This window comes from Crocodylus siamensis, chromosome 12 (assembly GCF_052110815.1).
Source record: "Crocodylus siamensis isolate JL-2025a chromosome 12, ASM5211081v1, whole genome shotgun sequence".
Taxonomy (NCBI): Eukaryota; Metazoa; Chordata; order Crocodylia; family Crocodylidae; genus Crocodylus; species Crocodylus siamensis.
The window spans coordinates 29396040-29419738 of NC_143406.1; the positions used below are offsets into that span (position 1 = coordinate 29396040).

The 23699-nt window shown below is 38.0% G+C and overlaps 1 protein-coding gene across 1 annotated transcript in view; it reads right to left on the reverse strand.

Annotated features, from left to right (window-relative positions):
• Positions 1 to 23699, reverse strand: part of GRIN2A (glutamate ionotropic receptor NMDA type subunit 2A) — a 364506-nt gene that overhangs the window by 64458 nt on the left and 276349 nt on the right. Inside the window, exons 6-11 of the mRNA XM_090023699.1 lie at positions 23043 to 23248; positions 20414 to 20582; positions 20131 to 20284; positions 13629 to 13754; positions 9911 to 10140; positions 6453 to 6613 (exon numbers count right to left, since the gene is read on the reverse strand). Of these exons, the coding sequence (XP_089879825.1) occupies positions 6453 to 6613; positions 9911 to 10140; positions 13629 to 13754; positions 20131 to 20284; positions 20414 to 20582; positions 23043 to 23248 (1046 nt within the window). The remainder of the gene's footprint in view (positions 1 to 6452; positions 6614 to 9910; positions 10141 to 13628; positions 13755 to 20130; positions 20285 to 20413; positions 20583 to 23042; positions 23249 to 23699) is intronic.

Below are 23699 nucleotides of genomic sequence, written 5' to 3' on the forward strand. Positions count from 1 at the left end.
ACCAAGCCAGGTATTCAATGCTATGTTGAATTCTAAGTATGCAAACAAATCAATGCTGCAATCATTAAGTAGAAGGCAACTTTTGTCCTATGCAAACCATTGCATCAGCCTACCTGCTTAGCACTAAACACCTGGATATTAATTATTGCAAATAATAGATTTACAAACTGGAAAGGGAACCTCCGAGTGTATTCAAGGGATTATTTGTAATTGAAATATAAAGGACTCATTTGGATAGTCCACATAAAACAAAACATACTGACAATTTTGAATAAAACAAATAAATGATTTCAAATGTGAGATAATCAATGGTATTTCTCAGGACCTTTTCTATATTTTAGTTCTTTATCACAGTTAACTGGAACATTTGTCCTAGCGGCAAATATTAGTCAAAGTTCAAAGTATTTCCCATAATCACTCTCAATACTAGAAGTCTTTTGTGATAGTAAACATTTCTCTGTAAACACTAAAACCCTGTAAAACCTGTTCTGCTTTTTAAGAACTTGTTAAAAATGAATGAAGACCTGATTCTTTGTTAAGAAGAAATCTATTGAAGTCACTGGAATGAACATGTGGAGTTGTATAAAGAACCAATAACTTGGTATTTTTCAGATCCTTATTTGCTTTATCATCCTTTATTTATTGATTAATAAAATTATTGGTTCTCCAATTCAGAAAAAATATAAATTCTTATAGAAATTGCTGTGCCTGGAATTTTACGTCTATGTTTTCTCATCCTTGTATCAAGATCTGATCTGCAACAGTTCACTTTAATTTAATATATGAAACACCACTTACATAATTAACTTTTGTGTCTTGATACAATATTTGGTATTAAAGTAGGAGATAAGCCATATAGATTAGAAAATAAAAATGTCACAGAAGTTCTATTTGTGGGAATTTCCACTAGTCATCTCTTATCCTTTATGGCATCAACTTATTTTGTATGCTGCTTTAGGGCAGAAAATGCTGTCTTAAGACAGATTAATCCAGTGTCATGTTATCTTCAAAGATAAAGAAAGATTGCATTTCTTCTGCAATCACATGTGGATTCATTTTCAGTGCCCTGCCCCCCCCCCCCCCAAAAAAAAAAAAATAAAAGAGAGAGATACTGCCTTTTAGCTACTATGGCCCATGGGGCGGTAAATACCATCTCATAGCGTGGAATATCTTTTGTGAAGACTGTATAGCAAATGAGTACCCGTGTGCATGCATGACCAAAAAAGAACACTTGGTTCCAAAATGCAGAGCATGTTTTATCATAAAATCTCGCTCAACATTCACTGTAGGTCTCATCAGGGATTATATACTATGACATGACAAGATGAAAAAGTTTAATGCTTTAGGTTAATAATTTACTGCTGAAGACCCAAATAATTCTTTGTACCAGTGAAACAGGGAGAGTAATATTGCATAACCAAATACATAGTGATACACTATATTCAATATCTTCATTCAAACATTTTTCTTTGTTATAGCCAACAACCAAACAGCCAGCAAAGTAAGGTCAGTCATCTTTTAATTACAAAAGGTCAAGAGGTATTTAAATGTCACATTTTACGCTAAGCACAGGGAAATAGAGAAATCCCATAGAAACAGAGGTAGGGAATGCAAAAAGAGAAAGAGTTATGACATGATAAAATTATCTTGCTGCCTGACTTAAACAATACAAGAACTGTTTTGATTGTATTTCTAGTAGCAATGGTTAAAAGCACAAGGGCCCCAAAGTATCTCAAGGACCTGCATATTCAAAGCCAATTTGAATCTTCAAAGTCTGACAAAAGAGACTGAAATCACACAGGAGGCAACTTTCTAGTTTGATTTTCATTTAGATGAAAAATACCATAACATTATTTTTGGATACTCACTTAATGCTAATTGAGTCCTCATTACTGTACAAACATAGAGCACCAAAACTCCTGCCTCAAGGAATTTAGAATCCAAATTAAACTGTACTGTTCAACTCTAGGGACATGAAAGGGACTGAATACTAAAACTTCAAGGGAGCAAGGTTATTTAACAACACAGATGGCTATATTTATACACGTAAGTTTCTTAGAAGCTTATAATCAAAGGGCCTTGTAAAAATAAGTGTTTTAAGGTGGCACCTGGATTAGAAACATTGCTTGGAGGAAGTAAAGCTGTAAAGTGAGAGGCAAATATGAAAGGAGAGAGAGAAGAACAGAAGAAATAAAAGTTCACAGGGGTAGGCAGAGCATCGGCAAATGGAAGATAAAGACAAAAAAAACTGTATTTTGATAGGAAAACAAGAAGTAGCTTCTATCAAGATCTGAAGAGGGAGTGGCATGATCAAAGCAGCAGGTCCACATTTTGCATACACCAGAAGAGCAGGATGGTAATAACAGAGGAAGCAGAAGTAGAGAATGCAAGAAATGACCTGAGAGCAGGTCATTATAGGATGGATTTAAAAAAAAAGAATGGCTTGATTTTAGAGGTGTTGTAATGTAACAAGCAATCTGTATTTGGGGGAGGAGACAGATCATAAAGACAAGAGAATTATTTTATGTATGTGGAGAGGCAGAGTAGAGGATGCGGTAAGAAAAGCATTGTTTTTTTTCACTTTGAGTTTGGGCTGTTAGTAAGAGACTGGAAAATGTAACAGCCAATGCTCATCACAGGTCCCCTTCTGTGTCAGCCTCCAGAATATAAGCATTGTTACAGCCCTGCAGTAAAGTCTTGCCCCTTAACCTTGAGCTGTAGCAGCTGGTACTTTTAGTTCTGTAGGATACCGGGTCAGTCCCTGCTGTGTCAGCCCTGAGGGTGGCCATCACAAACATACAATCTCTAGTTGTCAAGCTAGAGAAAAAAATGCTGACAAGAAGGTCTACAGAGAATGAAAAAAAGGCCTTGGACTAGGCCAGAACTGGTGACCTGATAGTGGATGGAAGCAGGACTGTGTGAGAATTAAGACATTTAGGAGGAGTCAAGAAAATGAGAATAGACCATATGCCAAAAGATTTGGTAAACAAAGAAAAAAACTTGAAGAGTGGCAGCAAAGACTATAGAAGACCAAGGACTTAGAATACTGGAAACTGAATGGAATGAGTGAGTGCAAGAGTGAGAGTGAGAATGTATGAGAAGCAAGAGAATAAAATGGGTGGATCAATTTACGGAGAGTGAATCATATGAGGTGCAGACAGGAGTGACAATTTTTGCCTGACCTGGCCACAGAAAGCAGTTTATAGCTGTGACCAAACACACATGCACGGCTCTAAACAGCTTAAAAAATGGCCAACTGGGTGAAAATCTGACTCCTCATTGCATGAGGTATCAGATAAAGATGTTACAAAATGTACTGTCTTCTGTAACTTGTTTCTGAGGAGTTCCCAGCCTGTTGCTGTTTTCAGAATGGGGGCAGGGTAGGGGGGAGGCAACAGGGGGGGGGTCAGTCTGGGGTGTTTTCAGCCCCCCCTCCCCTCCCCAGAGGGTGAGGTGGGTATATTGCAGCCACCCTGACGTGGGGGGTCTCCAATTCACCCATCAAACCCTTCAGCACCAGCTGGGAAGCCCCAAGAATGAGCTCCCTCTGCTGCCTTTCCCCCCGTCCCACTCTGAAAACATCAAGCACTGGCAAAGAGCTGTGGCCATTGCTATGAGAACCTGGCTGCAGGCTCCCAGCTGCAGCTAATTTCCCCTCCACCATGGAAGCAACAGTGAACTTCTCTTTGGTTTGGGGTGATGTTGTAACTCAGAATGCTTTGCAAAAATTGTTCTGAGTTACAGCTGGGAGCTGCACTTCTGTCTGCACCCTTGTGTTCTGACCATCATGATACAAAAGACCACTTGAGATTTGGGTGCCACATGTGATCCCAATTAAGAATGCCAGGAATGTGCTGCCTGAGCTATAAGACTACCCTGGGTCCATCTACACATGCAATTAATGCAATGCAAACAAACTCTGGAGCACTTTGAGCTGGAGTACACTGCTCCCAGGAACAACATCTACACATGTGCCTGGGACAGCAGCACTTTCAGCTGTGGTGAAGCAGGCTTGGGGGACAAGGGGGTCAGTCCTGGGCTCCAGGTGGTGGCATTGGGCAGTGGAGGGGCTGGCTGGGGCATGGGAGTGCCCAACATGCAGAATGTGTGGCTTGGTAGTAGGCAGGGGCCTGTCCCCGTGCTGCCTGGGCTGACCGGGCACAACTTACACCTGTGGTCAGCATTTACAAGGGTGTTTCAGTGCACTAACTGACCCCACCATAAAATAATATTGTCCCCAACAGAACTATCTTATGATGGAGTTAATTATCTTACTGCACCCTTATACCAGCGCACATGTAGTCTGTGATACTTTACTGCAGAGCTAGTTAGTCTAGTCTCCATGTATCACACTTGTAGATGCACCTAGTGGGTACATCTACACTGCTCTGTGCTAATAGCACATAAACTTCATCACATATCACGGCAGACTAATTTACTATGAAGTAATGCATCACTGTCTACATTTGTGCAGCAACTGGGCCAGTGTAGACCTATTTACAGCACCAGCAGATAGTCCCATCAGACACAGGTTGTGTCCAACAGCGGAATAAATTATTGTGTTTAACCATATGTGTAGATGGTGAAATTGGGATTATTTTACTCTGGCTCAAATTGCACTGGAGTTTATTCAGTCACATTAATTGAACATGTAGATGCACTCTTTGTGTCTGAAACCAATACATTGATTCAGTCCTCTTACAGTTATTATTTTGCAGAAGCTAAGGGAAAAATATCCAACCACACTTGTCAAGGGTAGTCCAGCCCTGCCGGTGGGGGTGGTCAATACTGTGATATAATCAAATGGAAAAGTGACACTTTCATCATTTGAAACCTCAGCAGCTTGATAGTATTCTGTTTAATCCCTTTTTAGGTGCCATGAGACAAAACACTAAGAAACTCAGAAGTAGGTAATGGTTGTCTTATATTGATCTGGAAAATGCTGTACATGGCAGGTTATTTGCACCATCTGTTGCAGAAATGTCAGTCAACAAAAGCATGGTAGACACCTATGGATGTCAAAGTTGAAAAATCATTTAGAGAAAGGAAAGGAATTCCAGTGGGAAGAATTCTGTGGAAATGAACAATTTAGGCTGTCAAGAGGATAACTTGTTGGAAGGAGGAGCAACTGTTACAACAGGAACCAGTTCTGAATTCCCCCTCAATCTACAAACCTCCTTTCTTCATGCTCAGTCAGCTGGGCATTGAGTTTATTTTGTGTTTCACAGTAATTTCTTTGCACTTTTCCTAGCACATGGTGGGGGCAAAAATGACTGCAACAAATGAATATAAAAAAAAAGAAATAGCTGCAGGTCCAGGTGAAGGTTGCTGTTACCATTAAGTGTAAGGCTGAGGGACATGGGACTGTTCATCCTGGAAAACTGAAGACTCAGGGGCACTTGGTGGCAGCCTTTATGTATATGAGGGATGAAGAGAACATCTGTTCACCATGGCACTCCAGGGGAAGACTAGGAATAATGGTCATAAACTTATAGAAGATCACTTCAGATTAGACATAAGGAAAACCTTATTTATGATTCATGTGTAGAGCATGTGGAACAAACTCCCCCCAGAGGTGGTACAGTCACTTTCCCTGGAGATCCTCATGCACACCTTGCTGGGGTCATCTGACCTCAGCAGTCTTCCCTGCCTTACAGCAGGGGGCTGGACTTGATGATCTTCTGAGGTCCCTTCCTGCCTCTAATTTCTATGAAACTATGAATATTCTTAGAAAAGTTTATGAGGAAAAATGAGAGAATGTGCATTGCAATGTGATTAGTAAGAAACAGAAAAGTATGGGAAAACTGAAAGGAGTAGAACAGATAGAAAAGACAGTGTCCACGAAATTGAAGCTAATTAGAAAATGTTCACTTCAGGGCTGCATTTGCTTTAGTCAAAAGCATGATAGGAAAAAGTGGTCATCCAAGACATCAATCATACTATGTTGTCATGAGTCAAGATGCTTCTTCAGGGCCAACTCACAGATTGTGCTTCGAAGGTATTAAGTTGTGAAATTTGACTTCATTTTGAACGTACTGATGACGGGCAATCACTTACAAACAAGTAAGATTGTCTTCCAAGGATCTTAATAATGAGTCCTCAAGTGGCTCAATAGCCCCGTTCTAGACCCACATGCTTTGTCGCAGTGAGGAACTTCAGACATGACCTTTACAGCACGTCAAATCCAGGAGAAGTGTTGTGAGCAAAACTTCTACTACATATCTGGTAAATCCATGAAGATTTTAAAAAGCCATATCAAGTATATGCAAACACATCCCTCCTCCCTGTAGTTACAAAGTCCATCTATGAGAAGATGAGGAAAGCAGCTAACACTATAGCCTTGTGTCTAAGTTACTTGCCATTGTAAGTGCTAATCAATATTTCTCAATTTCTGTAAAGCCTGAAGCAGTCCAATAAAATAAAATAAGATCAAATAAAATATAAATGCTTACCCAGTTTTCAGGCTGACCAAGGCATCTTCAACTCCCTTCTGATTGTACTTTGTCATATAGAGGTGCATATCTGGGTAATTGTTTCTGATATTTCTCTCTGTGCTCCCATTTGGAACAGTTCCAAATCGAAATGGGGGTGAATAATCATATGGTCTTTGAAACTAGAAAGAAGGGGAACAAACAATGAGTTCAAATACTTAGAAAAGGCAGCTCTAAAGACATTACTTAAGTGTCAAAAATACGCAGAGTGACCTCTTCAAAAATAATTGCATAGGTTGCTTCAATGAAAGGTGCCACATCACCTGCTTAAAAGGCCAATTTGTTTCTGTAAGCCCTTCTTGGATGTAGATCTAGGATCTGTGATACACAAGGCTGATATCTGAACAAAGCAAATAACACCAAGTCTCCACATACGTCTAACTGCTTTGAAATATAGTGATGTGAATTGGAATATAGTGTAGCTGTCAGAAAGCAATTTTCTTTTTAGACTTTTTGTAAAACATTTTAAGACTTCTTATTCTCTATAATATCCTTAAATTAGATATAGACAACCTCATTTTTATGGTAAAGAAAGGAAATATGCTGATTCAAATGGCAATCAATCCCTTTTTACCATCTTGCATTATGCCTGTTATTACTGTAATAAAAATTATCGGGAGGCTCATCTAAAATCCTTATAATACATGCATTACGGTGATGTTATAATTTAGATTGTTGAGAGAGAGAGAGAGAACTAGGAAAACAAACTCAACAAGCTAAAAAATAACATGGCCATTACACACAAATATTTATGTGTGTGTGTGTGTATATATATATATATATATATATATATATATATATATATATATAATATACATCATGGCTGTGTTATTTTATAGAGTGTTACACACCCACACACAGCTAAAAAATAATATCACTATGATAGCCATGTTGATTATCATAGTCTTATCATACCCATGTTATTTTTTATTTAATGACAAAAAACTTGCATGTGTGTATCTCTCTCTCTCTACTACACACACACACACACACATATATAGGTTCATTTTATTGCACCAAAATAACATGGCCATGATAAATATTATATGTTACGAATATAAGTGTTATAAATATTATATGTATGTGTATGTGTTTGTGTACACACATACACATATACATGCACATACACACACCTCTAGACTACTGATAAATTTATTTCAATTTAGTGAAATAAAGTGACATTTCAAAAATATTATTAGACACCCTGGATTTGTACAACTTGTTGTACACACACATGCACTTCTGTTACTCCATAATAATGGGAATGGATAAGAGCAACTGGACAACACTCACATCTGAACTCTCTTCACTCTCCTTTAATACCCACATATTCAGACACAGAAAGAATGTGGGTCTTCTTCCATCAGGCTACTTAAAAGGTACAGCATGCAGTTCACAATAGAAATATTATAACTGGAGCTAATTAGAATTCCAGCACAAACTTTTATTTGATAACTCTGAAAAGCCAGCTTGTCTAATAGTAAGCTGGAAGGGAGGATAGGGAGATAGGTGGGACAAAGAAAATTATTACTCCAGAGGCTGCTCATTCAGGAGGTCTCTTAACCTGTATTCTGGCAAAAACGAAGTATATCATATCTCTACGAAATACTAGTAAAATGGATACTACAAACATTTTTGCACCCAGAAATAAAGGCTACATTAAACAATGGAGGATGCAATGTCAAGGACTCGGGTTTTAGGAAATTCCAAAATTAAGTTTGATTCTGGGAGCCCCAAATTAAAATCACGTAGGCATGATAGAGCCTTTCACATACCAGTAAGAATATAGTTTTTTTCTATTGTTTCCTATAACCTAAGCCGTATTTCTTTAAAAGGGTTGTATTTGGTATAATAAGAAACAGCTATTCTGAATGTCAACTTTTTGTGCTTACTTTCTGTACTTTTATATAGATACGAGGCTTTACAAAGCATCTTAAATATAAAAGATGTTCAAAATATAATAGTTTCCTCTTTTATACTAGTCCCCTGAGTCACTATGAACAAGTTTCTGAACACGCACTTCCAGTACATGCAGTACTGGAACTTCTGATGCAACACAGATCACATGGATTTCAGAGATTCCTAAAGGTAAGGTAGCAGTAAAGGTCTCAGTACTGAGACCTAGAATAAGAAGCATCTGTTCAGCAAAAAATGGGTGAGAGGGAGGGTTATGCATTCCCTGGATTAGAAGATGTTGAGTCACGACTGAATGCTTAAAGAAGAATGTTTTTTTCTTGCCACCTGCTATCCTCTAAAATACATTACTGATGAAGCTAGCCTGAACAAACCCAATACCTGTCTAGGTTCATTCTATTGCACCAACAGTATTTACAAAGAAGCTTCACTTTTTAATTGTGACTGAAGGAAGACTGAAGGAAACAAAGACAATATGAAATGATACAAAGCTAGAGAGAGTGAAGGGATATGCAGGTTTTTTCACTGACTGAAACCAGGCCCATATACTTAGTTTGCACACACACATACAACACATGCGCATGCATGTGCCCCCCCCCACCATAAATTATCCCATAATGGGTCTTTAGCCCGCGCACTTTCAGAGGTGTTATTAAATTACTAGAGATTCTCTTTCAACTTGAAGACACCACCTCTTTAAAACAAGTTGGATTTTTATCCTTTTAATCTAATCTTGTTGAGGATCTGAAATCTCCAAAGAAAACCACTAATGACAACTCCCAGGTTATTGTGCTACTAGCATTACGGAATTATAGCAATGCCGAAAGAGCAGAAAGAGTCGGAGACAGAGACAGAGGGAGAGGAGAGGGGGACTAGAGAGGGTGGAGGAAGAAGGAGAAAGTATTTAACATGATTAGACTAATTTCCCCATAATTCAAACGGACTATTTTAACCCCTAACTGTTTAAAAATTTTAGAATCTGAACACAGATCAGAAATTGGGGGGGAGGGGGGAGACAGGGAGAGGACACAGAAGGATAGACAAATGAGTACGACTAGAAGAACAGTCTGAAATACTCATATTTTTTAGGATTTTTAGTGGCTTTAATACATTGGCTAGAAAAGATACAGCTCTTGACAGAAAGAGGATCTAAATTTTAAAATAAAAATACACTCAGCCAATGACCTTCATGCTTTTGAGCAATGCAAAAAAGACTAACTGGCATTTTCTAACTCAAGACTTTTTCATCTTGCTTGGGGGTTTTGTGTGACTAAAATCACTATTAATAGAGAAGTTAAAAACCCCACAGATGTAATGAAATCAACATCTGGTATCAATGTCTAAGCTCAGCAATATTTAAGTTAATTATTGTTTATGTTCTGCCAAAAAGAGAACTTGGAAGCTAAATCATGTCTATAATTTCATATCTGTGTTACACCCCTTGAAGGGCTTTCACCACCAGTGATTAACTAACTAGGAAGAATGGTAAGCTGGAGCACACCTACCTTTTTATCACTCAGCCCAGTCACCTGGTCAACAAATTCCTCCTGAATCATAAATGCAGCCAAGTTGGCAGTGTAACTAGCCAGGAAGATGACAGCGAAGAATGCCCAAACTGACACCATGATTTTACTGGTTGTTCCTTTGGGGTTTTGAACAGGCACAGAGTTATTAAATACCAGGCCCCAGAGCAACCACACGGCTTTCCCAATGGTAAAAGATGGTCCATGGGGAGCTGTAATTGCACAGAGCAGAGTCATTTAGTTTCACTTAAATTCAATTGGCATTAAAAGATAATACATGTTTAATGAAGTATTCTTAAAAATAGGTGGTTAAAAATTGTCAGTATTAATCTGCCCTATTCCTGATGGAGTACATTCACACTTTTAACTTCTCTATTGAATATTGTAATTGCAGTTATTTCCATATTTATTAAAACATTATTCCAACATTTTTCAAGGTGGAATATGCCAAAATCCATTTTAAATGGAAACTGAACAAGATTTGGATAAGAAGCAAAAAAATACTCTTTTTCTCCCACTAAAATGTATGCCACAGAATTTTCCCTATTACTAACCTATCAGCACCAGCAAAAACATGTAAAATGCAGTAAGTCCAGTCAGGTTAGTATTTTATAAATAAATATAAATAATTTTATCAAGCATTTTTTCCCCAAGTTTTTTTTTTAACTATGCTTCTTAGGCATAATGCACTTGGATATTAATTTCAACTAGTTAATTTGATTGGAAATCCTCTCTCTCCTTTAATTATTTATATTCAGAAAATTAAATTCTGAGTTTAATAGTTCATCTGCTTTTAAGTAAGTTTCCTTTCTAAATAATCATTAAGGCCTATATGCAACAAAATGTTTAAGTACATACTTGAGCACATAAGTCACTCTATTAGCTACAGAGGAACTAAGTACCTTATCAGAACCAAAAAAACACACATTCTTCATAAATGCACACAGTTAATTCCCATTGACTTGAATTGGAATGTATCAGGGAGAAAAAATTGACCCAAATAATCCCAGGGGTTTGTGTGTTTGTTTGCTTGTTTGTTTATCAGATTTTAATGTAAATCTTCATACAAGAGATGTACCACATGTGTTACACTTGTGTAACACAAGGCCAACATAGAACTGAGTCTCTGAAAGTAACAGACTTGAATAAGGAAGCATTGTGTCAATTTAAAAGGCATTTATTTGGAGAGCTTTATTACAGTAGGCTACCAGAAAATTAGATTTAATAGTATCTACTTAACTCACTCCTTACAGACCTGGTTTATAAGCATTACATTCTGTACAATGCAAGATTTCCTGTTGACAATTTTAAGTCCCTAAACAAAACAATATACAATATATATACAAGAAAGACAAGGGATATAAAAGGGATATCCTAATCCTACTCAGAGAATGTCCATACACTTAATTTATGCTCTTACTTTAATAGAAATCTGCTGTTAATTCAATGTTAATGTCTAATGTTACAGTACAACATGAAGACTAAAACTATCTGCTTCTCTGATTTTGGTGCCAGTTTGGAAGTAGTGCAACAAACTTACGGAGCTAGCTTCTGGTTTATGAAAGAACCTTTGAGCAGATATGATGGATAAAGTAGACTTTTTGCACAGTGGTGATAAGAAAAGCATAAACTGAGAAGACTGAGTATAAAAGCTGAAATTCTGGTGTTGTTCAAGGGGGTGGGTGACCAAAGGTCAACTATCATAAAGCCTAATCCTACAATGTGTGTGCGCGTGTGTGCGTGTGTGCGTGTGTGCGTGTGTGTGTGTGTGAGAGTACTTGCATAATTTAACCATACTCACATCAGTGTGAACTGGCAAGATCTGGCTTAAGCTTTGCCTTTCTTTTTTAAAAGAGCAGTCCACTGTAGGGGGTCAGAGGAACCTCAAGGGATCATTTAATACACTACTCTGAGGCAGGCTCAAGCAAATGAAGACTACCTTAAATTAAAGGCTATGTAACGTGTTTTTAGATACCTGTGTTGATGGGGATTCTGCAGTCTCCACAGTTGGATGGTCCAGTGCCTAACTACCCTTAAGATTAGAATGATTTTTCTATTACCTAATATAAATTTTCATTGCTGCAAGCTCAACAAATTATTCCATGTTCTACCTTAGGTAGATATGGAGAACAACTGATCATCCTCCTCCTGAAGATGTATGATTTCCATTCAGTCTACACTTTCCCAAAATAAACAGAACCATTTTCATCTGTTTCTCATAATAGGGCATGATTGTCTTGTTTTTGTCTATATTCTCCTCAGTTTACCTATATCTTTCTTAATGGATGGTACACACAACTGGAACTACTTCTCATCAACTGAGGCCTCACCAGAATAATTATCTTCTATATAATATTCCTACAGATGCCTTTTTGGACTCATTTTATATTCAGTCTATAGTTTACTATAACCTTCATCTTTTCTTCAGTGTTTTTTCCTAGTTAGTTATTCCTCATTTTGTATATGTGCATTGAATTTATTCTTTGAAGTGTAGTACTTTCCACTTATTTTTATGAACAGATTAATGCTAAAAATTCTACATTCAATCATTTAGCTTTAGTAAGCAACAGTATCTTTATTAGAAAACAATGATATATGTTCTTGAATAATTAAATAAATGAAAAGTAATATCTCTCCAGCTCTACAGATGCAATTTTTCAAAAACATTAATTTTGGTTTAAGTAAGGTCAGTCTCATTTTAATGTTACATTAACAGTGAAAAACTTTGGTCATCGATAGATTTATGACTAGTACAGATCATTATTTTTTCTCTGAAAATAAGAGACAGGCATAATACTGAATATACTTCAATATCTGATGAATTTTCAATCTACTCATATTGTTTGGATATTTGTGCGATTTACAACTTAATAAATTAAATTTTAAAGCTGAAAGTAAAATGATGAAGGCAGGTGCGTACCACAGAAGATGAAATACTGATTATGGATGGCAACAATGCTACTAAGATAAATATAGGGGTGTTGGTTGTAACCCTGTTGGTCTAAGGACATAGACAGACAAGGTTCTTTCGATAAATGTGATATCTTTTATTAGACCAACTAAATAGTTGGAACAATTTTTCCAAATATTTAGTTGGCCTAATAAAAGAACTTTTCTGACTAAGATAAATTATCATTTGATTTAATTTGTACATTCCCCAAAATTTGTTGCAGTGCATGTTCTGAAATAATATTCATATTTCTGGAAAGAAGACAAAGGTCATACAGCTGCATTTGCTAAACACTGGTCTTCCAAGCCCTCCACTGTAGGGCTGAATTCATTGCAAGAGAATCGTATATTTGTCAACAATTATTAGATACTGCTTAATGACCAGATTGTTAAGAGTCAGTGTACTGTTTTAAATGGGCAGAGCAGGCAATGGGAGTGTGGGGTGAAAGGAAAATGGAATCAGGCTCATGTGTATAGTTATAATTGGTTTCTCATTCCAGTTGTTTTCCACATTAATACTCTGTGTCTAATACAGTACATTGACCATCAAATTATTTCAATTCTCTATACCACAAATTATCTTTCTCAGTGTGTGTCAGTGAATCACAGGAACACATGCTCCCAAGCAGATAAATATTTAATTAATAAGTAAATACAGTTCTGCAGCTGCTCATATTATTTTAATCACTTTTAAATGGAGTGGGGGGGTATCATTTTACAAAGTCCTTGATTTGGAAAACATAAAGCTTACCTTTCCCCTTTGCTAAGTTCCTGTTATATCCTACAGGGCTAAAGTACTCAAATATAAAGACAGCCATGGCGGACACAATGAGAAGCATCACAAACATCATCACCCAGACAGAAGCACTAAAAGGCTCTGCAGCAAAACAGACAAGAGAAACAGAAACACGGTTCATTAAATCAGTCACAGCACAACAAGAATTCTAATGTCCTGGGCTAGACAAGCCTAGCAACTCTCTTTAAATTGACTTTTAACAACCAAAACACTAGAAAACAGCTAATCAGCATCATATAAAGAGGTCAGTTTGACTGAAATACTGAGGAAAAGAGGGAGAACTGGTGACCAATCCCTGCTCACTTCTAGATAGACATAAGATAAAATCAATTAAGCATTCATCCTAGATATGAACTGAAATTCAAAATGGAAGACTGTACTCACATACTTCAGTGAGCAATGCCTATGTTCATATTGATTGATAAGCATTCATTTGTTGCATCATGTGTAACCCTTTCTGTTTTTTAATTATATCAATATCTTGTCATTCTCTGTTTATATAACCAGTAATGTGTACATACACACACATCATCACAATGCCTAACCTTTCAACAAAGCAATTGAGTATTAATTAATTCAATAAATCAACTGAATATATACCTAAGTGACAGTGTTATACTAAATAAGGGCTGAAATGCCTATCCCTCTCTCTCTTTCATACATATAAATGTATTTGACAAACAGAAAGTGCTTGAAAAGAAGGAACTCAAAAATAACTACCTTGAGGAGTTTTAAGGAACACTTAACCACATTTATTTAGGAAATGATAGGTATTGCTATCTGAAGAACCAATACTCCTATTTACAACTTATCTCAAAGTGACCCTTCACTTCATTTATAGTATTGCTATGAGTCTATAGAAATATTAGGGCTTTGATACATCAAAAAGATTTAGGCTCTTTGCTGTAAGGGTAAGGTAGGACAGTTTATCTGGACACCTCTTATAAGGGTCTTGGAAAAGAACTTTTTGTGTTCCTTCTCCCTCTATTTCCACTAAGCGAGGTCTCTAATTGTTTCTACTTTATGCAAAAATATTCTTTATGCAAGGCATGTTTTTAGTCCCCCACATAAGTTTCTTAAGCAGCCCTTTCATGAAATACAGCAATGATCATGCTGAACTTGAATTACATGCTTTGAAAAAAATAGGACTGGGAAACCAAAGGAGCTTGAAATGACCATTATTAAATGATTTAAACTTAGAATTAAACAGGAATTAAACTTGCCAAAACAGAGGGATGTAGTTATAATATATATGGACATGAGAAGACAGCATCCTTTTTAAGCTTTAAAGTATTATTTCCTTCCAAATATTTCCTTGCCTGAACAAATGTTCTCTCTTGTTTTCTGCAGCCCTGTAACATTCTAATTCTGCCTATTACTGGAAGCAAAATTAGTGTAACAGCATGATAATAGAATATTTCAAAATAGGACAAAATCAGGACACATGGAAAGAGCTTGTTCTTCTGTCTTGTAAGACCCAAGAGATATTGCTTCTTAACTTGTTTTTTCTTTGAATTTAAATTAACAGCTGAACATTAACATTTGAAATATCCTAGTTACTACAAGAAAAATAGTATCAATTAGCATTAAAGACTTGGAAAAGCCATTAGATGATCTGGATTGGTTTAGTTTAAAGCAGGGATTGCCAACCGGTAACATACATGTCATAAGTAGGGCAGGCAGACTCTCTCTGCGTGGCACATAACAGATTGCAGAAAGGGGCAGGCAGCAAAGGGCACGGAGCAGAAAGTAGAGCAGATGATCAGAGAAGAGCATAGTACAGGGAGCAGAACGTAGAGCAGCAGAGCAGGAAGGGGCACAAGGTAGGGAGCAGAAAGAAGACCAGCAGATCAGGTAGGGGTAGGGGATCGGATTGGGGAGGGTGCAGGACACATCTGTCAAAAAAGTTGGCCCCCACTGGTTTAGAATTTAGAAGTCAAGCAGGACTAGTAGTTGTTTTTGCAACAATTTGACAAATGGCTGAATGCTCGCAACATCAATTGCTCTTGATAGAATCTTGCCATTTTGAATTGAATTGGCTCAAACCCTTCAAACAGACATTCCTCTGGTTTTACATGCAATCTAGAACCCAAGTTTCAATTTGTTTTAAAGAAGGAGTTGAAGAGTGGGGTTGGGGTCCAGGTCAGGTCTTTTGTTTGTTTTTCTTAAAGAGGGGTTGGGTTCAGACCTATCTTTCAAGCAAATAGTTTGCCTACCCCAGAGTTTAGCAAGCAAAATAAAAGGAAACTTTTAAAAAGGAAACAGTTCAAAAGTTGACAGAGACATGGGAAACCCTTTTTCAAGAGCCAGGTTTGGTTAATAAGAAAGATTTCATTTACTCTGATATTAACTGGAGGAAAAACTAAATAAAATGTAAAAAGATTAAAAAACACACCCAAAAACTCTTTAAAGGAAGAGGAATACCATATAAATGAAAAGCATGCTGAATTTGGTTAAACTTAGTTATGATTCAGTCTGAAATATTGATGAGAGGAGATATACCTCAATTTTTAAACCTTTCTCTTAGAAATAGTGGAACATCTCAGAACTTTTCTAATAGAGAATAATGATATATAGAAAATAACTGAGACCGTCTACAGCATGACAGCTGAAATTAAAGTTGTCAGAATCTAAATAAGGCAAATGACAGGAAGACAATGCAACCAAACTGCCTTATAAACAGTAGTGAAAGCAGAATGTTTAAATAATATAAGAAGTTTGGTAATGAGTTTGAGAATTTAAAAAAATGAAGTGAGGCAAAATAAAAAAATTAATTAAAAAAGCAGAAGTAGCACTGAACAGCAAATATAGAATAAATCAAATAACTAAGTGGATATTCACATCCAGCATAGCTTAATAAAGCTGGTTCAACCCTGTTTTCTGCAGCATGTAAAACAGTACAGAAGAGGCCGTAGGCAAGCACCAAATATTAAACAACTGTCAACCCCAAAATTACAGGAAACAATTAATAACAATTTGTTAGTATTTCTAAATTAAGGTATAATTTGCATAATTTGTTTGGAAATTGAGAGCATAGGTCATTGAAAGGGATTTGTTTAACTGTCTTAGGTTGTCTCAGAAATAAAAACAAGGGGGAAAATGCCAGAGAGAATGTAATTTACCTATGAAAGCAGGTACCTGGGGTCACCCTGGCTCATGGGAGGGAATCCAGGTGGCTAGGGGTCCTGGCAGAATTAATTAATTATCAGAGAACATTATCAGCTACAACAGCCAAAAAAAAGCCAATAGCTGATAATGTTATTTTTCCTTTTATTGGTGCCAATCCAATATGTAACTGATACATTGGTGTACCTCTAGCTACAACATCACTCTTACACTTAACAATTAATTTAAATACATTAATAACATTAATTTAAATGCTTTTTATACCTGTTCATACTATACAGCCTATTTAAATTTCAACGGGCAGTTGCATTTCTGTATAGGAAAATCAAATTGGGTCTCAGAAGTTTATTAGGACAACTTCAAAACTTATGTCATGGGACAGAGCTTTCTATGAAAAGGCCATCTTAGCTTTCAAAGTTGCATATGTGCCAAATAAATTTTTGTGTCGAGTTTTCAGAAGATAAGTAAAGTGGATAGTAAAATATATGGAGACATGCAACATCTTCAGGAAAAACAGTATGAATTTAAGTGATATTTTCTATGTGGAATGACTTTACTTTCAGTACTGAATGAAAATAATTGGTGGGAAGATTTGGATAACTCAATGATTTATTGGAATAGAAAATATGAATCCAGAGCAGAGGTGGGCAAAATGCAGCCCGTGGCCAGATGCGGCCCACCAAGCCATTCTATCTGGCCTGCGGTGGCAGCAAGGAGGGCATGCCATAGTGACTCACTCCAAGGCTCTCCTGGAAGACTAGGGCTAGGCAACCCAAGTGACAGCAGGGGGTTGGTGGCATGTGCCTGACAGCCAATCAGGGATGGCCCCACTTCTTGGCTGCCCTCGGGCCAGCCCTCAGCGATCTCCAGCAGGCTGGAAGGCTTGTGGGAGCACCCCCAGCTTCTGGTCTTGGCCAGTGCAGGCAGCTATGTCCCCCTCAGCCAAAGGGCAACTGTGTGTTCCATTCACTCCCGATCCAAGCTGCACAGCTTAGAGAAACCCACATAGATTGGCTTAATTCTGCTTCAGGCTTTTTAAATGTCTGTACCTAGCCCTGGTGATCTAAAGCTACTATGCTATTATACGGTAAGGCATATAATAAACTGCATCACTGCTGTGTCTGTTGTGACTGAGGTGTCTAAAATACTGAATTCTTTCCCGAGTTACCTGGAAATTTATGGTTTGTACTTCTGCATAAATCCTAATAATATTGGTACTGAAATTGCTGTATTCCCATCCCTTCCCAGTGAACAGCAGTCTGCAAACCCTGCCGATTGGGATGTACTAGTGAACTGTAAGGAGGTAAAATATTTTAAAGAACACTGTGGCCCAGGAAGTGGTGTGGAAAATACCTCATTGAAATTTTAAGTGACACTTTCTGATGGATTTTGTAAGACAGCTCCAGGTCTCCTCAGCTACAATTAAGTTTAGTTTAGCCCCTATAAATGGAAACATTAAGGAAGAGCTAAAAGCGAATGGGGAGAAGAATAAAAGGGGAAAGAATAAGACAAAAAAGAATGTCAGAAAAGTAAGGGGAAGAGGAAGAGAAAGAGAGAGAGAGAATAGGAATGCTTCCTCAAGCCCCATGTTGAAACCCACCACTGCAACACCCAGAGGCGCAGATAAAAAATTGACTCAGAGTTGGTCAAAATAATGGTGTCCTGTATATTATTCAGGGAAAGATACTCAGGAAATAATACTGAACTTTTAGGCTACGTACAGATATTTAAAAAAGCCTGAGAAAGAATTGATCTAAATTCTGTGGTCTTCTGTAAGTGGTATAGGTTAGAGCTATAGTGAACAGAACACGAGTTTGACCTTTGGTGGGGGGGTGGGGGGGAGCATGCAGACTGCCTGCACTGGCCAAGGACAGGAGGTTGAGGGCACTCCTGCACACCTCCCAGCATGTCCCATACGCTCCCCAGGCTGCCAGACATTGCTGAGCACAGCTGAATGGCCAGGCCATCCCTGGCTGGCTGCTGGGCATGGGAAAGCTTTTCCCCCTCCCCCTGCTGCAGGGCCACAGGCATTTCTCAGCTGCAGGCAGGCAGTGCAGGGGGGTGAAAAGGGAGGCGTCTTTGTCTCTGCTTCAACCCTATCATAGATCACCCCATGATGTACATGCAGACCTGAAACAGAGCCCAGGAGAACCTGGGCAACCAAGCATAGGCCCATGGAGCCTAACTTGGCTGCTGGGCACAGATGAGCGTTCCCCTCACCCTTTGCACTGCCTGCCTGCAGCTGACAGATGACATGGTGAGAGAGGGGGAAAGCTCACCTGTTGCTAGCAGCCTGGTTGGGCTCTTGGAGCTGCACATGCTCATGGGGTTCTCTTGGGCTCACTGAGGTCCATGCATATATCATAGGGTGCTTCGTGACCGGGTTTATGCAGGGACACAGATAACTCCATTCCCTCCCACGCTTCCTGCCTGTGGCTGATTGCTGGCTGGAACCAAGAGGCGGGGCTCTGGAAAGGGGCTGTGCTGACTTGGTTCTGTGACAGTTTGGGGGCGGGGCCCACTGGACACTCAGCTGGAGCAGCCAAAAGTGGGGTGAGTGCTAGCATACCTCCTGGCAAGGGGAGGCTAGTGAAGGGCTGCAAACGAACCTGGGATGCTCGTGGACAGCAAGGCAACCTAACTTGAATCAATAGGGACCCGGTTCTGAAATTCGATGCACCAGTCTAACCTAGATCAATAAAATTTGAGTGCACATCAATCCAGATCTATCTTAAACTTGGCTCTGCCTTTTTAGACCAGCCTATGTGTGCCAAACTTGTGTTCTGTTACGGGTTTAGAACAGTTTCTGATCACTTAGACCAGTAATAGTATAATGTCTGTGTCTGGTCTTAAAGCCAAGTGCGTCTGTTGCCAATAGGCAGATGTACACTCACTGAAAAAAATCTAATTTTTATTATTTTTTCTGCTTACAGCACAGTTTTCTTTTACTTTGTGAACACATTGTTGATTAGCAAAGGAACATTTTTTTAAATTATGCACTTAAGTACTAATTTTCATATGGGCAGAGCATAATATCTTTATGAGGTAGTGCTTTAGAGAAGAATTTTTTTGGAAAAGTTGTTCATGATGAAATCTTAATCATTTAGATCCCAGTTATTTCACCTTAAACTACTAGTTTTCTCTGTGCTGTGCTATGCACCTTACTCACATTAATAGATAGGCCTGCTGTCCAAACAATCTAAAGTTTAATTCAAAAATGGACAGAAATGTGTCAGAGAAAACATCTATACACTATACAGGTTAACAAAGAGTGAAGCCTGTCAAAGTCTAAAGCAATACAATTAAGTGATTTGGAAAGGGAAAACTATACCTAGAAATGCAGATGGAGAAACAGTGCCATTACTCCGTGAAACCATGACACTAATTCCAGTCTCAACAAACGGCACTGAAAAGTCAACCACTTCTGAACGTTCTTCATTGATAGTGAGAGAACCTACAGCCATAACTGCCCTTTGATAGACCACCTAAACAAGGAAAAGGAACAAGAAGAGAGAATAATTTTACTCACTGATGAAACATCATGTCCCCAGATAAATTTAAAATACATATTGCCAAGTTTTTACTTAAGAGCTCTTTTACCTAACAGAACTTACTTCACCAATCATTCCATTCCATACATTATTGACTTTTTTGCCATGCTTCCCATTGGTCACAAGGTACAGGTCATATGTGAACTTCACAGTTTTAGATAACTTCTTCAGAATGTCAATGCAGAATCCCTTGCAGCACTTCTTTACATTCATTCCTTCGTTAGTTGAGTTGCTGTCAACAGAAGAGAAAGAGACAACCAGTCTTGTGAAAAAAAACAGGGTATTTCGTATGAAAAAGGTTCACTGTACTGATCAGCTGGGAGATGGAGGCAAAGGGGAAGTAAGTGTGATATCTATATGGGGTTAAAAAACAATATTCTTCTTTCTCCTGTATTAATATATTCCTTCAGAGCACGATTCACAGTATTTATAAATGAAGGAGACATTCTACATATAATCAAATAAATAATAAAACAACAATATAAATAGTATAATAAGTATTACAAAGAGAATCCATTAGGAATAGGTGGGATTGTGTGGCAGCACACTGCTGTGAAATAACTCCAAAAGTACCAGAACCAATTTCACAAGGCACAGACAGTTATCTACACTGATGAAAATGGCCCTGGACCCTGTTTAAAACTCACCAATTGTACCTAAAACAAAATACTCTTAATAGAAAAGGACCTTTAACATGTTAAGCTAATTCAGTGATAAATGAATAACCTAATCAAGTCTAAGTTGTCAGAACATGAGTACAAGTGACTTAAATCAACCTTTTACCATATTGAGAAGAACACTGCAGGGGCCCAGAAAACAGTTATAGCCCAAGATTTATTGTTTGAATTAGTCTTTTTAACTTTCCATCTTGACTACTTAGCAGTTAAGAAATTCTCCAGCATGACAGTTGTACGAAGTCATTGCAGTCAGTAGTGCCACACTGACACCAAGGGCAAAATTCTTGCAGTTCCAAAAGGCAGCTCTCCACCTTGGTAGTCTGCCCCTTTGAAATACCACAACTCTCAGTGACACCAAATAAATTCTGCACATTGAGAGAAAGCAGACTATGAAAACCACGAGCATCCCTAGGGATCTAAAAAGAGAATGTTTTGCTCACTTGAACACATATTGCATGACCATGATATGTATTCAGTGCGCGCGCACGCACACACACACACACACACATATATATAGCTCAGGGTCTGATCAAGGGCTATTAAAAGTAAACCAAAAAGCTTCCCTGAGCTTTAATGGCTTTGTATCAGGGCCTATCATACCAATATTATACACATTGCTTAAATCTCACAACACTTGAAGGAGGGAGGTACGGTCTTCTGTCATTATATTAATTTAACAGATAAGCAGACAGACACAAAGTGTGCCTACAGATGTTCAGGGCTCCACTCTAACTCATGGCTCTGTCCCACACCCCCTCACCCTCAGCTTTGGCCATTCAAAGCAGCCACAGTTCTGCACTCCTGCTCACTCTTCCCTACCCCAGTCCTTGACCTTGTGAGAAATTAACACAGGAGGGAAAACAAATTCCCTGAGGTACTCTGCTTTAGAGTGCCTTAATCTAATATTTCATTTGACCAGGGTTCACTTTTCACACGTTCAGCCATTTTAAAAGCATTTTGCAGTGCAGCTGTAGAGTGCTTTCAGGGATCCAGTCGTGTGAAAAATGTCACTTGTGTAAGCACTCAAAGTGGACCAGGGCTTGATCCATTTACTGAAGTCAATGAGAATTTTCCCACTGACTTCAGTGGACTAGCCCTAAATGACTACCCAATAGTGCAGAACAAGTAAATACTTTGGAAATAAAAATCAAGGGACATTTTTATAACCAGTGTGTCACACATTCCATCTCAGAAAGCTTTGTCTTACTAAATATCAAACATAATTTTTTTTTCAGTAGCTACCATTCTCAAACTATTGACAATTTAGGAAATAAAGAAAATTTCACCATGGTTAGATACAGAGTAAATGCTTGTTAAAGTATCATTTGTTTTAAAATATGGAATCTACTTCTATACAACATGTACAACTAAAACTTTAGGACTGATTATTCACTGTTATTATCCAGGAACTGAATTAACATGCATCAATTTATAGTTGTATAAAGTTAACTAAAATTAATGGGGCATTTATAAACTTACATTTGTCTGCTCTGACATGCCAGAGACCCAGTGTGTTGGAGCAGACTCAATTAACCAAGTCTGCTCTGCATGTGAGGTGATGTGCCCGGTGGGGCATTGATACATTTGTATAAATGGTGAGATGTGCATCAGTGCTGAGAAAATGGTGGCAGTGCACTTTTGAACTAACATCTTCAATGCGTTTTAGCTCAAAGCATGCTCTCACCATTTTCTCAGTGCTGTCACACATTTCGCCATTTAAACAAATGCATGCGATACAGCACCAGGCGCTTTTAAAAGCACCTGGCACTGTGGCATAAGCATGTGTACAAATGTCCAAAGTGTGTATCAGACCAACTTGTAGAAATGAAAAATATGTACTAAGATAGAAATGAGAGAAAGGGGGAATACAGAGGGAAAGGGAAAAAAGGAGATGAGAACAAATGGAAATATAGTGAAGAAAAAAATACCAAGACGAAAGACATGATTAACCAAAAGTAAAGCTATCCCTACGATGTGTCCTAGAGAAATATGTTACACAGTAAATTTTTACTTACTTAATTTTGACAAATTTGTGGCATGGCACCGTGTTTTTCACACAAGATTCTGTCAAAGGATCCACATCTTCAACTACAACAAAGGGGGCCTCCTCCAAGGTAACAATACTCAAGTGGTTGTCATCTGGATCGCTGTCTATAAAAGAACTAAATCTTGGCCATACGGAATACTTCAGGCTTAGTGTCTTGTTCTCCCATTTGCCCACCTGAAACATGAAGATACATACACTGCTGACATCTGCTAGCTCATAGCTGTCATTATTAGAGATGTAACATTTAGAGTACTGGCCAGAGCTACACCAAACTATATTGGGAAGGTTGTTGACTTAATGGTTTCTTCTCAAAACTGATTTAGAAATACCCAGCTGACACTTAGAAACCACAATAAGTCAAGTTAATTGAGCAAACATGATTTTAAGAGGCAAAACATACATGAGCATCTTCCAGTTTCCCATAAGAAAACTAGTTTCTACTATATATCCTCGAGTTACAATGAAATCAAATCTTTAATGAATAATATTTACATCTGCAATCAAAACCTTGATTAAAATGTCTTCAGAAAGAAATTTTTGTCTGGTGATTTTATGCAATGGCAGTTGGCAAAATAATCACCATTTTATTCATCTCTCCTTTTACCCATCTCCAGCAACTTGTTTA